General features: G+C 35.3%; 1 protein-coding gene across 1 annotated transcript; it reads right to left on the minus strand.

Moving 5' to 3' along the window:
• Positions 1-9,051: 9,051 nt before the first annotated feature.
• Positions 9,052-13,535, minus strand: LOC114735362 (probable LRR receptor-like serine/threonine-protein kinase IRK). Its single transcript, XM_028923053.1, has 2 exons — positions 11,432-13,535; positions 9,052-10,903 (listed from the first exon to the last, which is right to left on the minus strand). The coding sequence occupies exons 1-2, from the start codon at positions 12,910-12,912 to the stop codon at positions 9,454-9,456; spliced, it is 2,931 nt and encodes a 976-aa protein (XP_028778886.1). The 5' UTR covers positions 12,913-13,535; the 3' UTR covers positions 9,052-9,453.
• Positions 13,536-20,573: the final 7,038 nt, after the last annotated feature.

Genomic DNA, 20,573 nt, shown 5'->3' on the forward strand with positions numbered 1-20,573 from the left:
CTCCGGTGACCAGCCGACAATTGGTCACCGGACCTCCGGTGACCAGCCGACAATTGGTCACCGGAGCTCCGGCGGTCGGAATTTTTTTTTTTGAAAATTTTTACAACTTCAATATAACGATTAACAACTTTTGTAATGCTATTCACAACTTCAGTATAACAATTAACAACAGCTTTTCTGGAAAATTCAACAAACTCCGGCGACCGGAAACAATTATTTTGAAAATTTTTACAACTTCAATATAACCGTTAACAACTTTTGTAATGCCATTCACAACTTCAATATAGCAATTAACAACAGCTTTTTTGGGAAATTCAACAAACTCCGGCGACCAGAAATAATTTTTTTGAAAATTTTTACAACTTCAGTATAGCGGTTAACAACTTTTGTAACCCTATTAACAACTTCATTATAGCGGTTAACAACAACAAACTCAAGCGACCGGAAACAATTTTTTTGAAAATTTTTACAACTTCAATATAGCGGTTAACAACTTTTGTAACCCTATTAACAATTTCAGTATAGCGGTTAACAACAGGTTTTTGAGTTTGTTAAAGGCATTACTGAAGTTATAAAAATGTCACTTTTTGAATTTAAAAACTTGTTGTTAACTGCTATATCAAAGTTGTTAACCGTTATATTAGAGTTGTAAAAATTTTCAAAAAAACGTAATTGTGAACGTTATACTGAAGTTGAAAATTTTTACAACTCCAATATAACCGTTAACAACTTTTGTAATGCCATTCACAACTTCAATATAGTAATTAACAACAGCTTTTCTGGGAAATTCAACAAACTCTGGCAACTGGAAACAATTTTTTTGAAAATTTTTACAACTTCAGTATAGCGGTTAACAACTTTTGTAACCCTATTAACAACTTCAGTATAGCGGTTAACAACTTTTGTAACCCTATTAACAACTTCAGTATAGCGGTTAACAACAGGTTTTTGAGTTTGTTAAAGGCATTACTGAAGTTATTAAAATGTCACTTTTTGAATTTAAAAACTTGTTGTTAACTGCTATATCAAAGTTGTTAACGGTTATATTGGAGTTGTAAAAATTTTCAAAAAAACGTAATTGTGAACGTTATACTGAAGTTGAAAATTTTTACAACTTCAATATAACCGTTAACAACTTTTGTAATGCCATTCACAACTTCAATATAGCAATTAACAACAGCTTTTTTGGGAAATTCAACAAACTCCGGCGACCAGAAATAATTTTTTTGAAAATTTTTACAACTTCAGTATAGCGGTTAACAACTTTTGTAACCCTATTAACAACTTCATTATAGCGGTTAACAACAACAAACTCAAGCGACCGGAAACAATTTTTTTTGAAAATTTTTACAACTTCAATATAGCGGTTAACAACTTTTGTAACCCTATTAACAATTTCAGTATAGCGGTTAACAACAGGTTTTTGAGTTTGTTAAAGGCATTACTGAAGTTATAAAAATGTCACTTTTTGAATTTAAAAACTTGTTGTTAACTGCTATATCAAAGTTGTTAACCGTTATATTAGAGTTGTAAAAATTTTCAAAAAAACGTAATTGTGAACGTTATACTGAAGTTGAAAATTTTTACAACTCCAATATAACCGTTAACAACTTTTGTAATGCCATTCACAACTTCAATATAGTAATTAACAACAGCTTTTCTGGGAAATTCAACAAACTCTGGCAACTGGAAACAATTTTTTTGAAAATTTTTACAACTTCAGTATAGCGGTTAACAACTTTTGTAACCCTATTAACAACTTCAGTATAGCGGTTAACAACTTTTGTAACCCTATTAACAACTTCAGTATAGCGGTTAACAACAGGTTTTTGAGTTTGTTAAAGGCATTACTGAAGTTATTAAAATGTCACTTTTTGAATTTAAAAACTTGTTGTTAACTGCTATATCAAAGTTGTTAACGGTTATATTGGAGTTGTAAAAATTTTCAAAAAACGTAATTGTGAACGTTATACTGAAGTTGAAAATTTTTACAACTCCAATATAACCGTTAACAACTTTTGTAATGCCATTCACAACTTCAATATAGCAATTAACAACAGCTTTTCTGGGAAATTCAACAAACTCCGGCGACCGGAAACAATTTTTTTGAAAATTTTTACAACTTCAGTATAGCGGTTAACAACTTTTGTAACCCTATTAACAACTTAAGTATAACGGTTAACAACAGGTTTTTTCAATCGCTATACTGAAGTTATTAACCGCTATACTGAAGTTGTTAATAGGGTTACAAAAGTTGTTAACGGTTATATTGAAGTTGTAAAAATTTTCAAAAAAATTGTTTCTGATCGCCGGAGTTTGTTGAATTTCCCAGAAAAGCTGTTGTTAATTGCTATATTGAAGTTGTGAATGGCATTACAAAAGTTGTTAACGGTTATATTGGAGTTGTAAAAATTTTTAAAATAATTGTTTCCGGTCGCCGGAGTTTGTTGAATTTCCCAGAAAAGCTGTTGTTAATTGCTATACTGAAGTTGTGAATAGCATTACAAAAGTTGTTAACCGTTATATTGAAGTTGTAAAAATTTTCAAAAAAAAAAATTCCGACTGCCGGAGCTCCGGTGACCAATTGTCAGCTGGTCGCCGGAGGTCCGGTGACCGCCGCTGCCGGAGGTCCGGTGACCGGCCGGCCAGTAGGGGCTGTGATATTTTAAAAATAATATTTAAAATGAAGGGCAATGTGGTCTTTTCCTTTCACATAATAATCCCAATTTGGTCTCATGGTACCAAAATGGGATTTGTGGAATTGGGCGGACGTTTCTGGGCTTTTGGAGTTGGAGGTGCATTTTTCTGTCTTTTTCCCAAAAAATTTTGGGATTGAATTTTTTTTAAATAAAAACTAAATACTGTTACAGCACTCTACAGAGTGCAAGAAACATCAAAGCTTAGCTTCCCTCATCACCTTTCATCTCTTACAAAAAAAAAGGAGGATGGTGATTAAAGATACGAAGCAGAGTGTCTAACCGATGCACTAATTTAGCTAAGTACTACTTTTAATTCTTAATATAAAACCTCGTTTGACTTTTATTTTAATTCTAAATATAAGACCCCAATCTACTTTATCTCTCATATTTATATATATTTTTTTAAGAAAGTCCTTCTAATAATAATAGTCCTAACTAATACACTTGATTCGTAAGGATATTTTAGGAAAGACAACACCTATTCATTACAAATAACTAACTTAACTTATTTTTTTAATCTCCTCAAATTAGTCAACTAGCTCTTATAATTAGGACCGAAGATATTAGTTGACAGTAGAGTTTTGATCTCAATACGCATGAGGTAACATAACTTGCTAATCCCTGTGAACCGAAAACCAACCTTCATCAACAATGTCTCTAAAAGAGTGATTTAAATCACATCCCCTGCTTGTCATATTGATAGCTTCCAAGTAGTCAAAGAATATGGTTATTTTGTCTAGACACTTATTTCAGCAAATGTTAAATCCATGAATAATACCAATCAACTCAACAATGCTAGGTGGTATCCTAATAAGTTTGCAGTTGAAACTAGTTAACCAGTTACCGGCCCTATCTATAATGGCACCCCCCACACCCACTTCATGCATCTTGTAGCACCGAACCATCTATTTCAAGCGTTTTTACATCATCTATTGTTCTTCCCACTTGTTCCTCATTTGCCGGCTTAGGGTTGTAGAACGCACAAGAACTCATTAAATCTTGATCTGAGCAAGCTCTAAAGAGGCTAGAGTGGGCATTTGTGTAATCATTGTTATCATGATTGTCAAAAAGATTATTACACCTAGCCACTCATATATCCCAACATATATATCTAAAGAGGGCAGGCCATAGGGGCCTTGCTTGTGTGCAAAAGTCCTATTTCATGAGTTAGGTTCCAATTAATCCGCTTAGTTCCCTGCATAGAAAAGAAAATGTTCCTCATGGAAGGTTTGATGACCGATCTCCATCTGCCCCTAGCGTTTAAGCAATCACATAGAAGGTGCATAGAATCCTCATCTAGAGAGCATTCAAAAAGGCATTGCGCAGTTTTCTCAAAGCCTCTATGCATTCTGAGTTGTGCTGTGTGCACTCTATTTGTCCGGAAATTTAAAATCATGGCAAAAGACTACAGTTAATTATTAAAATAGTAATATTAAGCGTTAATATTTATAATTATAAGTAACACTACTACAATTTTAAAATTTTAAGATAAATTTGTATATAAAAAAAAATTTTAAGTACCAATACTCCCAAGTAAAATCTTCCTAAGTGTTTGACCCTTCATAATTTGGAACAAAACAAACGAAAGGAAGGGAGAAAGTGAGTAGGAGAGGAACTCTGGATGCATGGTGCATAAATAAATGAGTCCTTCAGGTATCATAATTGTTTCGCGCTCAAATTGCTCGTCGAATCCAAACCAACCAGTTACCATTAAAGACGACTTTTGCTAAAAATATATACTAATAACCTGGTTTGCAAATTTCTCAGATAAATGCACTGCTGGCTGTAAAAACAACTTGTTACCCAAAAACTGACTATATCTTCAACATTTTAGATTCCTTCGTTCTCCATGCTTCACAATTTGGCTATTGCAGAGACCTCTGGAGGTTTTCTTTTCAACCTCGTGCTTTTTCTCTTATTGTGAAGTTATCACTTCCCACTCTCAGTCTAACAATGTAGTCCCTATCATATGTTGTTCTTTCTCTGTATCACTGTGGCTTCTCGATCAATACCTGCGATCTGCTTCAGCCACATTTTATTTGCATGACACTGCTTTTTCTATATCATAATTCTTCATAACTGAGATTCATGCAATGGGAGATTCGAGTGAATTAATAAAGAATACGAGTACCTCTCTTGTCTCCATTAAAAAAAAAAAAAAAAAGAGTACCCCTCTTGTCTATATGGGAAATCCGAGGAAAAAGAGGCTTCCCTAAATGTTTTGGTCAAAAGGATTAATCAATGTCACGAACAACTGGCCTCATTTATCAATTTCATGCAGTAGGTTAGTAATTTTATCTTTGTAGAGAAAACATAGAGGAGAGAAACGATACAAAATGAGCTGAGTAATTGTATTTGGTTCCCCATTAGCCTATAATATCACTTCTACATCATCGCCATCATCCTCTAATATTATTATTGCTGTAGTTCTTGCTGGTTTGAGGATATACCTGGGGTGGTTTTTGAGCAGCGCGTTGTTATGTTGTTACAGAGGATCCTACTGACGATTGTTGAAAATTTAGTAGGGTAAATTTATTCACAACTGGGTTTCTTGGCCTAATACTGAGTTGGATAGATGATCTTGTTGGTGAATTTGCTAGAAATGCCAACTTTAGTTGTCAGTTTCAGAGAGTATCCATAAAAGAAGTAATAAAATCATTTCTACAGCATAACAGCTTGAATCCAACAACTAAAAACATGAAGCATGGAATTCTGAGCACTTTTCAGGCAGTGGTTCTACAAATATTGATTGAGCAATTGCAAGAGAGGCTGACAAAAATTTTCAAGCAGAACTACTGCAAATACAATGTCAGTACAGAACCTAACATGGGATTCGACAGGTACAAAATCTGAGACTGATTAATCTGTTGAAAATGTGCTCCTCCCTTTCTAGGCAGTCTTGTTAAGAAGAATTTACTTTTCAGTCCAAGGAATATCTGTTAATTCTTCTTTCAGATTCATAAGTTTTGAACTTTAACTGAAATCTGCATAGGATTTCAGTTAGGTTCTATGTGTAACTTTTTGTTCAATAGGAAGATGTTCTAAGCCATGTTGAGAAGTTATTTATAAAGGTGTTGAAGTTGATCATGTCCTACACTTTCTCATGTTTTCGCACGTAGAAAACTGCCTTTTACTTAACAAATATTGTGGAAGCTTGATGTGAAGCGCCTGGTCAATTCAGAAATTTAGACAACTGTTAATTCTTCCCTAGAGATTGAGACGCAATTAATTTACGCTTTGGGGGACATCGAGATCATGAGATGAGGAACAAGCACAGCCTTTTTCTTCATGGCCCAAGTGGCCTATACAGCCCACTAAGGCCCAACCACCACCAAGGTTTGTTGGGCTAAGAGCAAATGTTTTGGGGTTGAGCACTGAATTGTTTCCGCTGGCCTTCACTTTTATGTGAGTAATTTTTTCAGGGGCAAAATGTACTTTTACAGTGTATCACCACCCAAAAAAAAAAAAAAACAGTGCTGTTATGGTCAATCAGTCATTCGTTTTGGAATTCTCGTGGAATCCTGCTAGACTGAAAGTATTAGTAGTACCAACTAGTGGAAAGCGCAGAGTTTTATTGTCTAAAACCTGAACAGGTCGGAGATTTGGGCGTTAGGGATTTTTATATCTACAACTTACAACTCACAACTTGGCCTTAATGGCTAACAATCCCTGTGGTATTATTGCAAAATCCTGACTTGTGGATTATATATGGTTACAACATGGCTTTAGCCCTGAGTTGGTCCAATCATTAAGGATTCAGCTTATAACCCATAAGATCGTGAATTTAAATCTTGCTACTGATGTGAGAACCTTATTGGAAACCCTGGTGAGCTCTTGGAACCCAACTCATCTAAACTTTCTTTGTATATAAAAAAAACACATGGCATTGGCCCTTAGCACAGATGTTGTTTTCTTTTTTAGTCCAAAAAAAAAAAAAGATGTTGCTTTCTTTTTGGTATGTATGCTTTTTTCTATGAGAACAAAATAGGGATGGAGGCCAGTCAAAATTCATTATTTTAAAGCACCGGTCTCTGAGGAAAATAATGGGACAGTCTCGGTGTTGGTGTGTTGGGGTCAGCACTTGCAGTAATTGTAAAACAAAGAACACGGAGAAAAATTCTTTGTGGAAAACAAAGGATGATGGGCAGCTTCCCCCCACCCCAAAAAAAGCAAGAACAGAGGACAGTATAAATAAACTATCCTCCTAAGCAACGGGATTGCATCAAGTAGAAAAGAGTCAATCTCCAGTAATACGGTGAATTAAGATTTAAATTTCTATTAAAAAAATTTATATTCAGTGACTAATAATATTTTAAATAAAATTGCTTTTAACAAGAAAATACCTATATTTAGAAAGAAAAAACTGTTATACTAATACTTTGCAGATTATTCATCAATCTGAAGGAAAATTAAAATTCTAGAAGGCAGAGTCAATCTGTTTAGTCCGTTGCCACAAGTGCCCATTAGGCCATTAATATATGTATTTCTGCGAGAAGAAATTAACGGAAGAGTTGCTCTTTCACAACTGAATGGCCACAAAACAGTCTTCATTATGAGCATTGCCAAGTCATTAATTCTGGAATTCTTGCTCGGCTATGCAATGTTTCAGACATTGTTTTTGTCCGCATTTTATATGAGACATGCAAAGTTCAAATTTTGTGGGCAACAAACAACAAATGATCCGCATACATTGTACAAGTCACCGCAAATAACGTAAGAGGTGGGACCCCTAAGGAAATAGTGACAGTTAGCATTAGGACAAACTTAGCTTCTGCCATATCATTTTCCACTCAGATATTCTCTCATCCTCAACTAATGGAATTAAAATCAATCAAGTTAAACAATTAAAGGATCCGTCTCGAGTGCATGTGCCGATGAAAATGCCAATGTAGTAGGTTCCCTTGGGCCCAAAACCTTACATGTGTCTGGAACTTACAGGCTTTACAGCCAACACAGCACATGATCACCCCTTAAAAGTATTTGATTAAATTATAGATACCATCAAGCAAGGCAGGAACTTTGGGGAAGTTTTCACTTTTCAGAATTTTGCATGAAGTGAGATTCCAACGGATTAATATAATAAAAACAAAAACAAAAAAACAAAAGGAGAAGCCTGGGAGCAAGCATATCGGGGCAAGGAAAAAAAAAAAAAAAAGAGCTTCTATTCCGACAGCATCATATCGGCTAATATTCTGCAATCCAGTTACACACAGCTTTAGTGCCTTCTCTCTCTCTCTACTCCTTTATTTATTTATCTTCCCAATTCCCATTATTATGTGTCATGTGTGCTTCAATTTGGGTGCTGCTAATCTCGGGACTCCCAACCCTCTTAAGCCCCTTTTTTTTTTTTTTTGGACAGAAACTCTTAAGCCCCTTTTGACTATAACTAAACTGTGCCTGCCTGGAAAATTAAGGGTCTAAATAGTCTAATTAAAAGACTAAAATGGGAGCCAGCCCTTGTATTTTATTGGTCACAGTTTTTCCCGCGAATATCAATATTTTTTGTTGTCGGAAATTGAAATTTCTTTAAGCATACTCCCAATAAGTAGCTTTAAAAAGAAAGAGGTATCATTTTTTTTTTGGAAAAAATTGTCCTTGTGTAAAATTTTATTTTATTTTACCTAAATTATGTAAGATTTTATTAATTGCAAGTTCCATAACTTCAAAAAAGTTTTGCTATTTTTAAACAAAAGTAATAATTTAACTATACCTTTTTGGTTTTAATGAAATGGTCAAAAGTACCTTAAAGTAATAAGAACAGGAGGACTAGATAAGAAGCTTACTTTACTGAGGATGACATTTTTGTAAATTTTGGAGGGCAAGCACTGGCAATTTGAAATTATGAGCAACATCAAACCAATTTGGGGAAAATAAAAAAGCTTTCTTTTTTTTCCCCAACAAAACTTAAGCTTTTATGCATGCCACTAGAACAAGTCCATTAGATTTTGATTAACACAAGTAAACTCGAGCTTCAGACCATAAATATTTCATGGTATTGGGTATTGTAAATCTCTAGTCCTACATGTATTAGTCATTTTAAAAAATTTAAATTCCATTAATTTTATTTTAAATTTTAATAACTTTTCAACTTTAATATTATTTTAATACATACATATTTTTAAGCAATAACAGTCTACTAATAATAAATGAAAAGTGAACTTGTTAAAAATTTAACAATAACATAAATATTTTAAAAAAAAAAAAAAAGCAGGGGCCTGATCGTCCTCTAAGGCTTTCTAACTTGTGAAAATTTGAAGTTTGCCAAGCGTTCTGACAGCTTAAACAAGATACCGCCAATTCCATAAACCCAACTTCGACAGAAGAGTTGAGATAAAATAGACAACACAACTCGTTAGATGTCCTGTTAGGTGCCATGTAGCACCCAAAATTTTCTACCTTTCTTGTCCTCTAGTGTACGCCTCATACTAAGGAATATAACTAATTTCATATTCTAAAGAGTAAAGACAACATATATCAGAACCTAACAAGGGGAACGCAACAATACAAAATGGAAGGTGAAAGATTAGTAATTGACCAAACAGTTTTGGAAGGGAATCTGAAATTGGAAGCCGGTGAAGAGGAATCCGGTACCCTAGGTGCGGCTAGCATACAGAGAGAAACTTAAAACACAGGCTGAACACTACCAAGAAGGAACAGCAAAAATTACAATAAACAAAACCGGATTCTTCTTCCCCGGATAACCCATTTGTATATGCTTCTTAGTCAGGAAGAAAAAAGCAAGTTGTTTCGCCATTCATCCAAGCTCTTCTTGTCCTTCTGAGGGACATCTAATTAGCTCCAATATATTGACTACCTCTCCCATATCTGGTCGGTTTGAGGGCACTTGTGAAGTACATATTAAGCCTAGTTTCATCACAGGAATGGCTTCCTCAGCTGGGAATTTTCCCTGCAGCCTCCCATCAATACATTCTTCCACCCTTCCTTCATCCAAAGCTCCTCTGACCATGTCACAAAGCACCACCACATCGTCCTCCATGTATTCAACAGGCCTCTTCCCTGTTACCACTTCCAAGACCAAAACTCCAAACCCATATACATCGCATTTCTCTGTTATCTTCACGGTACGGCAGGCAAATTCTGGTGCCATGTAGCCAAGAGCACTCTGAATTTTGCTGCTCAAAACATAACGGTCAAGCATTGGTAATAATCTTGCTAGGCCAAAGTCACCCACTTTAGCTTCGCCATAGCCATCAATTAGGACATTAGTTGACTTGATGTTGTAATGGATAATGCTCATGTGATGCAAATGCGCCAAGGCTTTTGCTGTGCCAAGAATTATGTTAAACCTCTCATTCCACGAGAGGAAATTTCCACCTGATCCATCATGGAGATGCTTATACAGACTGCCACCAGAAACAAACTCACATATGAGGAGCTGTAGGGATGGGGTCCAATAGTAACCTTCAAGTGCCACAAGATTTTGGTGTCTGACTTTTCCTAGTTTTTTCACTTCTCTCTCAAAATCATCCTGGGACTTGACAAGACTGGACACAGTGAGCTTCTTGATCGCAACCGCATGACCATCTCTAAGAACTGTTTGGTATACTGCTCCAAACCCGCCACGCCCGAGTTCACAATCCTTGTTAAGCAAAGCATGTGCCCCCGTGCTAAAGTCTGGCTCACCTGAAAACATGACAAGCTTGCCAGAATTGGCATCTGTAGTTGGGGAATGGCTAAATTCTTCCCCTGCAGAAAATGTGAGGGCAGCTGGAGCTTGAGATGCAGAGGACCGCACACGGAGATTAAGAACAGTGATGGCAATGACACCAATTACAATGACAGCAGCTGCACCAATGGCAATAAGTGCGGAAATGCTGAGAATGATTCTTTTGTGACCAACATTGGGAGGTAACGACCCCGGAGCATAATCAGAAGTGGTGTTTGGGTTTAGGACAATGGGTTTTGGAAGGACAGAAGGGCATGATTTCTTGACAGCAGCACCACAGAGAGATGGATTACCAGTAAGATAGGAAGGTGAAATGGTGTTGAAGAAGGGGCCAGCTGGTAGTTCACCCTTCAAGTTGTTATGGGACATGTTAAAGGAGAGAAGATTTGGCAGGTTGGCCAATTGCTTGGGAAGGTTTCCAGTAAAATTGTTCAAAGACAAGTCCACAACTTGTAAATTAGTCAGTTTTGCAATTGCTGCAGGTATTGAACCAGTCAGGCTGTTCTGTGATAGAATTCTAGAGATTTGAAGCCCCCACCCACCACAAAAGGAAAGACATTCTGTCAGAGCCATCTAAAGTAAAGGTGGCAAGATGCAAATGCATGGATTTTATATTTGAAAAGATAGCAGAAAATCAACTGAGCCACAAATAGCAAGGCATGAAGTTGCAATATCATAAATCCTAAAAGACAAACAATAACAGCATATATAAAAAGGGGAAGAAATATAATGAAATGCAACAGTAATATGCCTTATTAGAAGACATGAGCGCTTCCCTATGGATTTTTATGCCAAAAGGATAACGATATCTGATAAGTAACTCTTGACATAAATTAGACATCTTCAGTATTTCAGCCAAGGCTAGAGATGTTCGCTTTAGGGTGCATGCATTTAAATAAATTAAGATGCGACAAAAAAATATTCAGTAAAAACTGGGGCATGCAACTTAGCTAAGTCTGTTCCAAAGAAGTCTCAATCAAATCAGTTTAGTGGAGCAACATTCAATTACCTACTTGAGACATAAAGCTAAGAAGAGAGAACTTACAAAGTCGACAAAGAAGTGCAGTTGCCAATTGAGATTGGAATGTCTCCTACTAGATAGTTTTTCCTCAATCTCAGTTCTTTCAAAGATACAGCTTCTCCTATTTCCATAGGTATGCTTCCATTTAGCCGGTTCTCACTCAAATCAAGACTATTCAGGGACTTTAATTCTCCAATGGAAGCTGGTATAGGACCACTCAGAGTGTTCTTTGATAAATTCAAGAGCTTCAAGCTGCTCAAGACTGAGATATCAGATGTAATTTTGCCAGAGAATGCATTGTCAGATAAATCCAAAGTTTGAAGACTTTGAACAGCAACTGCCTCCAAAGAATATAGAGAATTTTTCAGACCTCCACGCGATTTATTTTCTGATACCAAAACTTTCTGCAAATCTGACTTAAAAATCCACGATGGAAGATCTCCTGACATTGAATTCTGACTAACATCTAAGGCTATAAGGCTTGTACAATTTATCATAGAATCTGGCAGGTTACCAGAAAAACCATTTCCGGAAAAATTCATTGTCTTCAATGACTGAAGATTTCCGATAGAGCTTGGCACCTTACCTGAAAATCTATTCAGAGACACGTCCAATGTCTCAAGGCTTTTCATTTCCCCAATCCATTCAGGAATCTCACCTGAAAAAGCATTTCCGCTAACACTAAGATAACTACACAGTGTGAGCTCCTTCATATCCGCGGGAAGGCTGCCAGAGAGAGAATTCTCACTGAGATCAACAGACCTCAAAAGCAAGCAACTTCCAAACCCATCAGGGATCTTCCCAGACAACTGATTTCTAGCCAAGTTGATCGTTCGCAAATTCTTCAATCCTTCAGTGCTCTCTGGAATCTCACCTTCCAACAAATTATCCGACAAATCCAGTGACCTTAGTCCACTCAAAGTCCAGATACCAGAGGGAAGGGGACCCGAAAACTGGTTAAATGAGAGGTCAATGGCAGCAAGAGCAGAGCATGAGCTCAAGCTAGAGGGAATTTTCCCCGTGAACTTGTTTCTCGCTAATGAAATCGCCCTTAGAGACCCACATTGTCGGAAAAGATCATCGGGAAGTTCGCCGGAGAGATTATTCTCGCTCAAATCGATCACTCGAAGGTTGTCGAGCCGAGCAATGTTGGGGCTTACGCTGCCGGTGAGATTGTTCTTCGCCAGCGAAAGTTTGCGCAGAAATTGCAGCTGGAAGAGGCCTCGACCTAGCCGACCCGAAAGAGAAAACCCATCAAGGTTAAGCTCGACGACTCTGTTGGATCTAGGGTTGCATTTCACACCGACCCAGCCGCAGGAATTCTCATCATCTTCATTCCAGTTTACCAGTTTCCCCTTCGGATCTTTTATATCAGCTTTGAATACTATCAGACCCAGAACGTCGTCATTCAGGGATGGGTTCACAGAAATCACCACCAACCCCGGATCTATAAGAAGCAACAAGAACAGGTAGGAAAGAGCTCTCATATTCAAAACCGCTCGCATTATCACAAACTACACACCCATATGCAATTATTCTCAGCAATCAAAAGAAGATGACATAAGGTCACTGATTCTGACCTTTGAAAGCTCTAAAAACGACCAACGGAAAAACGCCAAGCAAACCAAACAAAAGGCCAAAAGACCAGCTTTCTGCAACGGCTAGATTTAAACCCAGAGGAAAAACTCTAAAGGTCAAAGAAAAGACTCTAGAGTATGGGAGAGCACTGGCATTAGCGAAGCAACAAGCTTACAGCCCCAAAAGATGATGTAGACGAAATGGGAGCTGCAGTTGGTAAAGCGTACAAAACCCTAGAAATCACTCAAGTAAAGGCTTTACTGAGCCTTTGAAGTGCAAACAAGCTGAAGAAGAGAGAAAGAGTGCGTCAGGAAGTTCGATCCGAAAACCGTCAAATGCGAAAAAAGATAAAGCTTCTGGAGTCTCCACCAAAGACTTAACACAATAACACCGGGGAACCCAGCAGAATTTCAGTCACCAAAGAGGGAAGAAGAGCTTAACGGAGGTCTAATGAGAGCGGCCGGAAAGTTCAGAGACGAAGCAGAGGAGTAATAAATGGGTTTCACTTGGCGTTTAAAGATGGGGCAGAGCAGAGTCTCTCTCTTCTTTCTTCCTCGACCCCTCTCTCTACTGTCTGATGCGCACTTACTGAGCTAAAATAATAATTATTTCAGTTTTTATTAACGGCAAAAGGGTCCAGTTTGGTAGCTGGGGACAATAAATTAGATCGTGGCCACGTGTCGCTGTCCGTGCGGGTCAGAATGTCCTGCGTGTCTTACACGTCATCTTTGTCAGTTATGCTTTTGACATGGAGAGCTTATCTGGCGGGGTCTTCTTCCAACTAAAAACACTTCTCCATCTTGTTAAAATCTATGCTGATCGTTTCTCCATTTTACGAAACTAAAAAAATATCTTTACAAAATTTACATTGAAGTCCTTCTAAAATTGATTTTTGCAAATGTGTGATCAGTGCGAATAACGTTTCTCGATTCTTCTCCTCAAGTGAAGGGCAAATAATAAGAGAGTATTTATATACTTGAAAGGCGTTTGATTTAAAGCTTTTTAAGAATACTTAAAAACAAAATATATTGAGTTGGAAATCTATGCTTGAAGATCATAAGATGATTTTTTAATTATTAAAACTTTAAAAAATAAAATAAAATGATTCATTATAATTTTGTTGGCATGCTTGAATGAAAATTGTGTGTAGTTTGACCATAGGCTTTGACAATTGTTCATGGTAAAAGCGATTAACCACTTGTTAAATTTTAGTGTCATTATTTGCTGGTCAAAAAAAAATTTAGTGTTATTAGTTTGGCCTAGCCTAAGCTGTTTTTGCTCCTTGAAATTTGTAGAAGTTTAGTTAGCGCTATGTGTTAGTTGAAATTATAAGCAGGGCTAGTTGGGAATTTTTGTACTTTGACGTTTTTGCCTCATATTCTGAATTACTTTTAATATGTTCTAATTATAAGAGCTAGTTGACTTTGAGGAGATTAAAGAAATAAGTAAAGTTAGTTATTTGTAATAAATAGGTATTGTCTTTCTTAAAATATCCTTACTAATTAAGTGTATTAGCTAGAACTACTATTATTAGAAGAACCATCTTGAAAAAAAAATATAAATATGAGAAACAAAATAGATTAGGATCTTATAATTAGAACCAAAATAAAAATTAAATGAGGTCTTATATTAAAGACCAGAAGTAGTATATAATGAACTATTTTTCTAGCGAGAATTATATTAATGACGGGGCATATTGTAAGTTGAGGGCATGTTAGAATGATGAGGGGGAGCAGAAAGACTAAAGGGGAGCTCGAAAAATGCAACAAAAGAGGCATGAAAAGTGAAGGGATATGCTATTATATGTTCCTTTATTTTCAAGAGTGGCCCCAAATTGGCCTACAATCAAAATGCATGGATTTTCTACAAACCTGCACCATCACCCACCATAATTAAAAAACAAATAAATAGAAGAATATAATAAGAATAAAGAGACTAAAGCCATGGGATGGAGCATATGGCAAGGAGAGTGGAGAGGAATGAAGGTGGCAGGAGTTAGGAGAGATGAGAAAGGTTGGAGAGTTTAATGGGCAGCAGAGCAGAGAGGGAGGCAATTAAATGAAGGGGGAGGACAGAAAAAGCAAAAGATGGATTTGTGGGAAAAGAGAGAGGGAAAAAAAGTGAGTTGGTGGGGAAGGTGGGTGGAGTAATAAAAGGAAAAGCTAAAGCGTCCTCAAAAAGCACGCTGTACTATTGCTCCTCCAACATCCACCACAGCCCTGCCTTGCATTATAAAGCATGCCGCTATGATTCCTTGTTTTTTAAATTCCTACCACGCATAATTAATACTGCTTGTGAATATTTTTAAGAAATATTATCTACAGTCTTAATTATAAAAATTAGTTAACTAATTTAAAAATTAAAAAAATAAATAAATTATTTATAATAAATATGTGTTGTATTTTTTAAAATATCCTTGTTAATTAAGTGTGTTAGGTAGAAGGACTATCTTAAAAAAAATGGAGTCTTATGTTTAAGATTAAAATAAAAGTCAAATAAGATCTCATATTAAGAACCGGAGGTAGTACATGTATAATTATTCAACATTGCAAAAATCTTGGTAATCCCATTCCAAATAATTCATAGTAAAAGCATACTCACATAGTCAATTATCTTTTGCCAGTATCAGCTTCTATTCTTAATATAAAACTCAGTTAACTGACCATATTCTATATGTGCAAATACAAGAGACTTTACGTGCATAATCTGTGAGGGCATTGTTAGCTGACCATGGGCCAACAGAATTTTTTTTTTTTAACTAAAAAATGCCTGAGCATAATAGCAACGCATGCGTTGATTCCTTGCAGGAGGACAACGAATAATGTTCGAATTTTTATTAAAAGACGTGCCTATATTTTTGCTTCGAATGGTATTGTTTTAAAATTTAAATAGAAGATTTCTGGTAAAAAAAATAAATAAATAGAAGAATATCTCCGTTTTCAAAAAAATAGTAAGGCATGTGAATTGTTTCGCGTTGCTAAATTTAGAGTTGCTTGTTGCTATTTCACAAACTTTTCCTCATGTCGGTCAAATTAGCTTTTCCTTTACGAAGAGATCATTGTTGACTAGGAGAGTTGATTATTTTTGATTGTGGGGTGATTAATCATATTAACGTTGAAGTGGGATCAAATTTCTTTCAAAGGTGATCTTAATTATAGACGAGATTATGATGTGATTAGTCCATGCATGCACCGTGTTAATTAAAGTTAGACGACACAAAATCTGTTTTCCAATAATATACTCCTATTATCCTATTTATAGGGCACTGAGATGAATTTTTTGTATGGATGTACAATTTTATTTCCCATTTATTACTGTGTTGACTTTATTTATATGAGATATAATGTATATTAAATAGAGATAAAATTGAAAATTCATTAAATTTTAAATGAGAGTTAATAAAATTTAAGATTTTTTTTAATTTGTGTAAAACATGCTGAGAATATTTTATAAATAGGATCAAAAGAGTATAAGAGTTATTCATGAAAGCAGCGTAATTATGATTCTGGGTAAGTTTGTGGTAAAAGTTTTAACTAGGGTGTAATTTTAGCAGTAGTCAAAGCTCAAACTCCCCCTCATTTTTTTTTCAGGGTAAAAATGTGATGTCGTAATAATAACTATAAGATAAAAACTTTAATTTTTTTAAAAAATAATTTAGGCCAAAACATTTTATCATCAGATCATATTTATTGTCACAATTGGGGTGCCTGAAAACCAAGTCAAGAATATCAGAATTAAATAATTAATATTTCGAAGTATAAGTGATGTGATGCATTTCAGAAAAATAAGCACAGGTCATGCAGGTGGGGGGACATGAGAGACTAAATGTGAAGGGCGTTTGTGGTAATATTGCTTTGACAGGAGGATTTATGTGTATAAATATTTATTGAGATCATCAAATAAGCCAAAGTTAGAGGCATATGTTTATATGTTAAATATAAATATGTTTTTGTTTGTTAGGAGTTCGTTTGTTCAGTAGCTGCCGGATGCGGCAATAAGGGAGCAGGTGACCTCCTTCATGTGCGCTTCCTTGTTGCCACCCATGCCATCTCCTTAGTTGTTTTCCCCCTCTTTTGCCGGACATCTCATAAGTTATTAACACTATTTACTTTTCTGATCTTATTTATAAATTATTGTTATCATATTTTACATAGATTAAGAAAAATCTTAAATTTGATTAATTTTCATCTAAAATTTAACAATTTTTTAATTTTATCTCTATTTAATATATATTATACTTTATGTAAACAAAGCTAACATAATAATAAATTAGAAGTAAAATTGTACACTCATGTAAAAAATTTCTCTCAATACTCTATAAATAGGACAAAAAGATATCTTCTCTTTTTGCATTATAAATAAGACCAAAGGAGTATATATTACTGCCCCTCTTACTTGATATAAAATTATATATTAATTTGATAATATTAAAAAAATTATTTAAGTCGATCATTTATTACAAATATGTATTAATTTTTTTAAACTATTCTTTTTAATCATGTGTGCTGAAATACCCTTTGTTAAAACCTCTCACATTTAATAAGAATTTTTCTGAAAAAAATAAAAGACAAAATAAAATTAAAATTTTATATTTAAAATCAAATTAATTCGATTCTTGCAAATGAATCTTGACTCTGATAACATAACCACACCCTTCTTATTAAGGAGACGGGGGAGAATCCTCATTTTGCCTAGGAGGAGAGTGCGGCTATGTGAATAGTCGCTCCTCCTGTAAAGAGGATTAGGATAGGCGCATTTAAAAAACAGAAACTAACAGAAAAAGATAGCGAAAATTACAGCATTCCAAACACGTAATTTTTACAAAAATACATTAATTCAATAATTATCAAAACCTTAACAAATCCTAATTTTGAATTATGTAATTTTTATGGTATTTATCTAGCATTTTTACGTTTAAAAAAATTCAGCTTCTCACTGAAAAAAATAATTGGGCAATAAAGACTAATATGCATGTGAGGAGAGAGGAGCCTAGCAGGCTAGGATAATGCTACAGAAATAATCGGGCAAGTTGACAATAGCAAAGAGACAAGATCCAGGAAGTCAAAGGAAGGCCAGATTACAGAGAAAGGGAAAAATGGATTCTTATAATAGGAGACCATGCCCAGAAGCTGTGACCCTCAAATATAATAAATTTTGTTTTATCGAATATTAGTAATTTATCTGTACATTTCAAAAAAAAAAGAAGATCATTGATATACTATCCCTATCTTTAATATAAAACTAATTTATTAATTTAAATAAATTAAAAAAATTTGATAGATTAGTTATTTATATTAAATATGTTGTATTCTCTAAATATCCTTACTAATCATTTGTATTAACTAGAATTAATATTTAATAGAATCTTTAACATGTATAACTACTACAATGGTTATTTTAATAAATAGTTAAACATAAAAAACAAAATAAATTAAAATTTTATATTTAAAATTAAATTAGAAGTTAAACAAATTTTTATAATATGCAATAGAGGCAGTACTAATTATTAAGTGAATGTGAACTTAAAATGAATTACTATAACTCACAAAACAGCAAGTAAACGGCACACACAACAACTGTAACGAAGCTTTTTCATTCTGTGAGCGTCGCGGAATCCCGAGAAACGACGCCACGGAGAGTCACAGAGCCGGGCCTGGCCTGGGAAAGCGATTCTCCAAGCTTTCATTTTTGTCTGGGGGCTTCTTTTTTCGGGAGCCCGTCTTTCGAGGCGGCGATGAATGAGAATTGCAGGCGCAAAAACGACAGGCCTCTTATGGGTCGTTTGTCTTTCCCCTCTTGTTCTCTTCTGACCTGGTCGTCAATCTTTTCGGGTTCTCCCCGCTGGAATTTCTCGCCTCTCTCTCATAGCCTAGCCCACACCCACCTACCTCGTCCTTTTTTGGGCTTCCTCGAAACCCGGCCCCTGAATTTACCAAATTAGGCATCACGCTTCGTTTGCACTTGGGCGACTATCATGATATCATCATCCCCCAGTTTTGTCTTTCTCACATTGAAAATATTTTCATTCTTTTTATTTTATAATTCACAGTATTATTGAATTATTTTAAACTTTGAGTCTAATTTTTGTCAGGATGACAACAAGCGTGTTTTTTAAAATTTGAATTTATGTTATCTTTTTTTAAACTGAGACAGCTCACCATTTAAAAATTTTATTTTGATTATTCTGCTAAAGTAAATGTTTGCAATGCAGAGCTCATAGCATTCGCAAAACAAGATGAGCCGAAGACGTGTCATTCGATTGGCCCATCAAAAGTCCATCTTGCTACTATCACAGCTCATTTCCTGAAAGAGCAAGGGGCCCATAGGGGAATTTTAGCTGTTTCTCCCATGAATGCTGATAAAAATTGGGTCCGTATACTTATTGGGTGGGCCGAACAAGCCCATTGACATGGGGGGTTGTAATTTGTGAGTATGAAAACTGAAGGAAGGTTGTATTGAAAAAGGGGGGGGGTGAAGAAAACTGAAAGAAGGAAGCCACTGTAGCTACATCATCAGTCTCAACGTCATGGTTGACATAATTTGCAATCTTTCAAATCAGTCCTTGATATTTCTATTATATCTATGTCAGCCCGCATACTTTTGTAAGCTTTCAATTGAATCCTTGCTGCTCCTTATGGAAAGAACCCTGGTACTAATACGATACTGACATGGTCATACCAAAAATTGAAGTTGAGATGGCGTCACAGAAGAGATTGCATGGTCAATGAGCTGGCCAAAAACCTGAAACACAAAGTGAAAGATATAAAATGCAATAAAAGAAAAATGCAAAGCTGTGATTTGTGCAAAGTAGGCAGAGACAAACATAAATGTGTTGAGTGTCTATTTGAAAATAATAATGTCCAAGTAAAATGGATTTGGGCATTCATACATATAAAGATAGTAACGAGAGAGGCAAATTAACCTCTCGTACCATAGTATTGCTAGATTTGTAAGAGAAGGAACAGTTATACGGAATTATGACTGTGTCAGGAGGATATAGAATGAAGCAAGACATAATTTTTTTTAAAAATATAATTATTGTTAAAGAATAATAGTTGGATATTGTTTAACTTTCAATTTCACTAAAAAATTTATAGCTCATTTACTAACCGGGTATGATGAAAAAACTTTGAATGTATTATTTAAAGGCAACAAATTTAGTTTAATCCTTGAAATAATATTATTACCCATCAACGATGGCAAACAAAAATTATATTATTAACCACCAAAATTGCAATTTGTAATTACAATTATACATTAATTGGAAGGATGAGTCGACCTAAATACAAAAAGTGAAGGTAGGTGACACTATTAACTGTACATTGACAAGTCTTACCACATGTTATGCATCCGTATTTGGTCAAGAATTTCTTAAAATTATGAAATCTGGGCGACGAAGAAAAAAAGCTTTGAGCACTAGTCCCGTTAACGGACAGTAAATTGTAAGATGTAGTGAAAGAAATTTATATCTTGGAAAGTAAATTGAAAATCGATGCAAATTTGAGGGGCCGAGTTACTATTTTTTCCTAAATCCCGGGGTAAGAAAAAGATAAACCAGGGAAATGGGAAAGCGATGCGCAAAACCTGA

The sequence above is a fragment of the Neltuma alba genome, unplaced genomic scaffold (genome assembly GCF_004799145.2).
Source record: "Neltuma alba isolate B1F8T4 unplaced genomic scaffold, ASM479914v2 tig00013204_pilon, whole genome shotgun sequence".
Taxonomy (NCBI): domain Eukaryota; kingdom Viridiplantae; phylum Streptophyta; class Magnoliopsida; order Fabales; family Fabaceae; genus Neltuma; species Neltuma alba.

Bases quoted from the DNA above. Each gene is read 5' to 3' on its own strand.
- LOC114735362 (XM_028923053.1), bottom strand. From the start codon at position 12,912: ATGCGAGCGGTTTTGAATATGAGAGCTCTTTCCTACCTGTTCTTGTTG. The intron at 10,904-11,431 runs GTAAGTTCTCTC...TCAAATCTCTAG, and splicing joins TGCACTTCTTTGTCGACTTT to AATTCTATCACAGAACAGCC.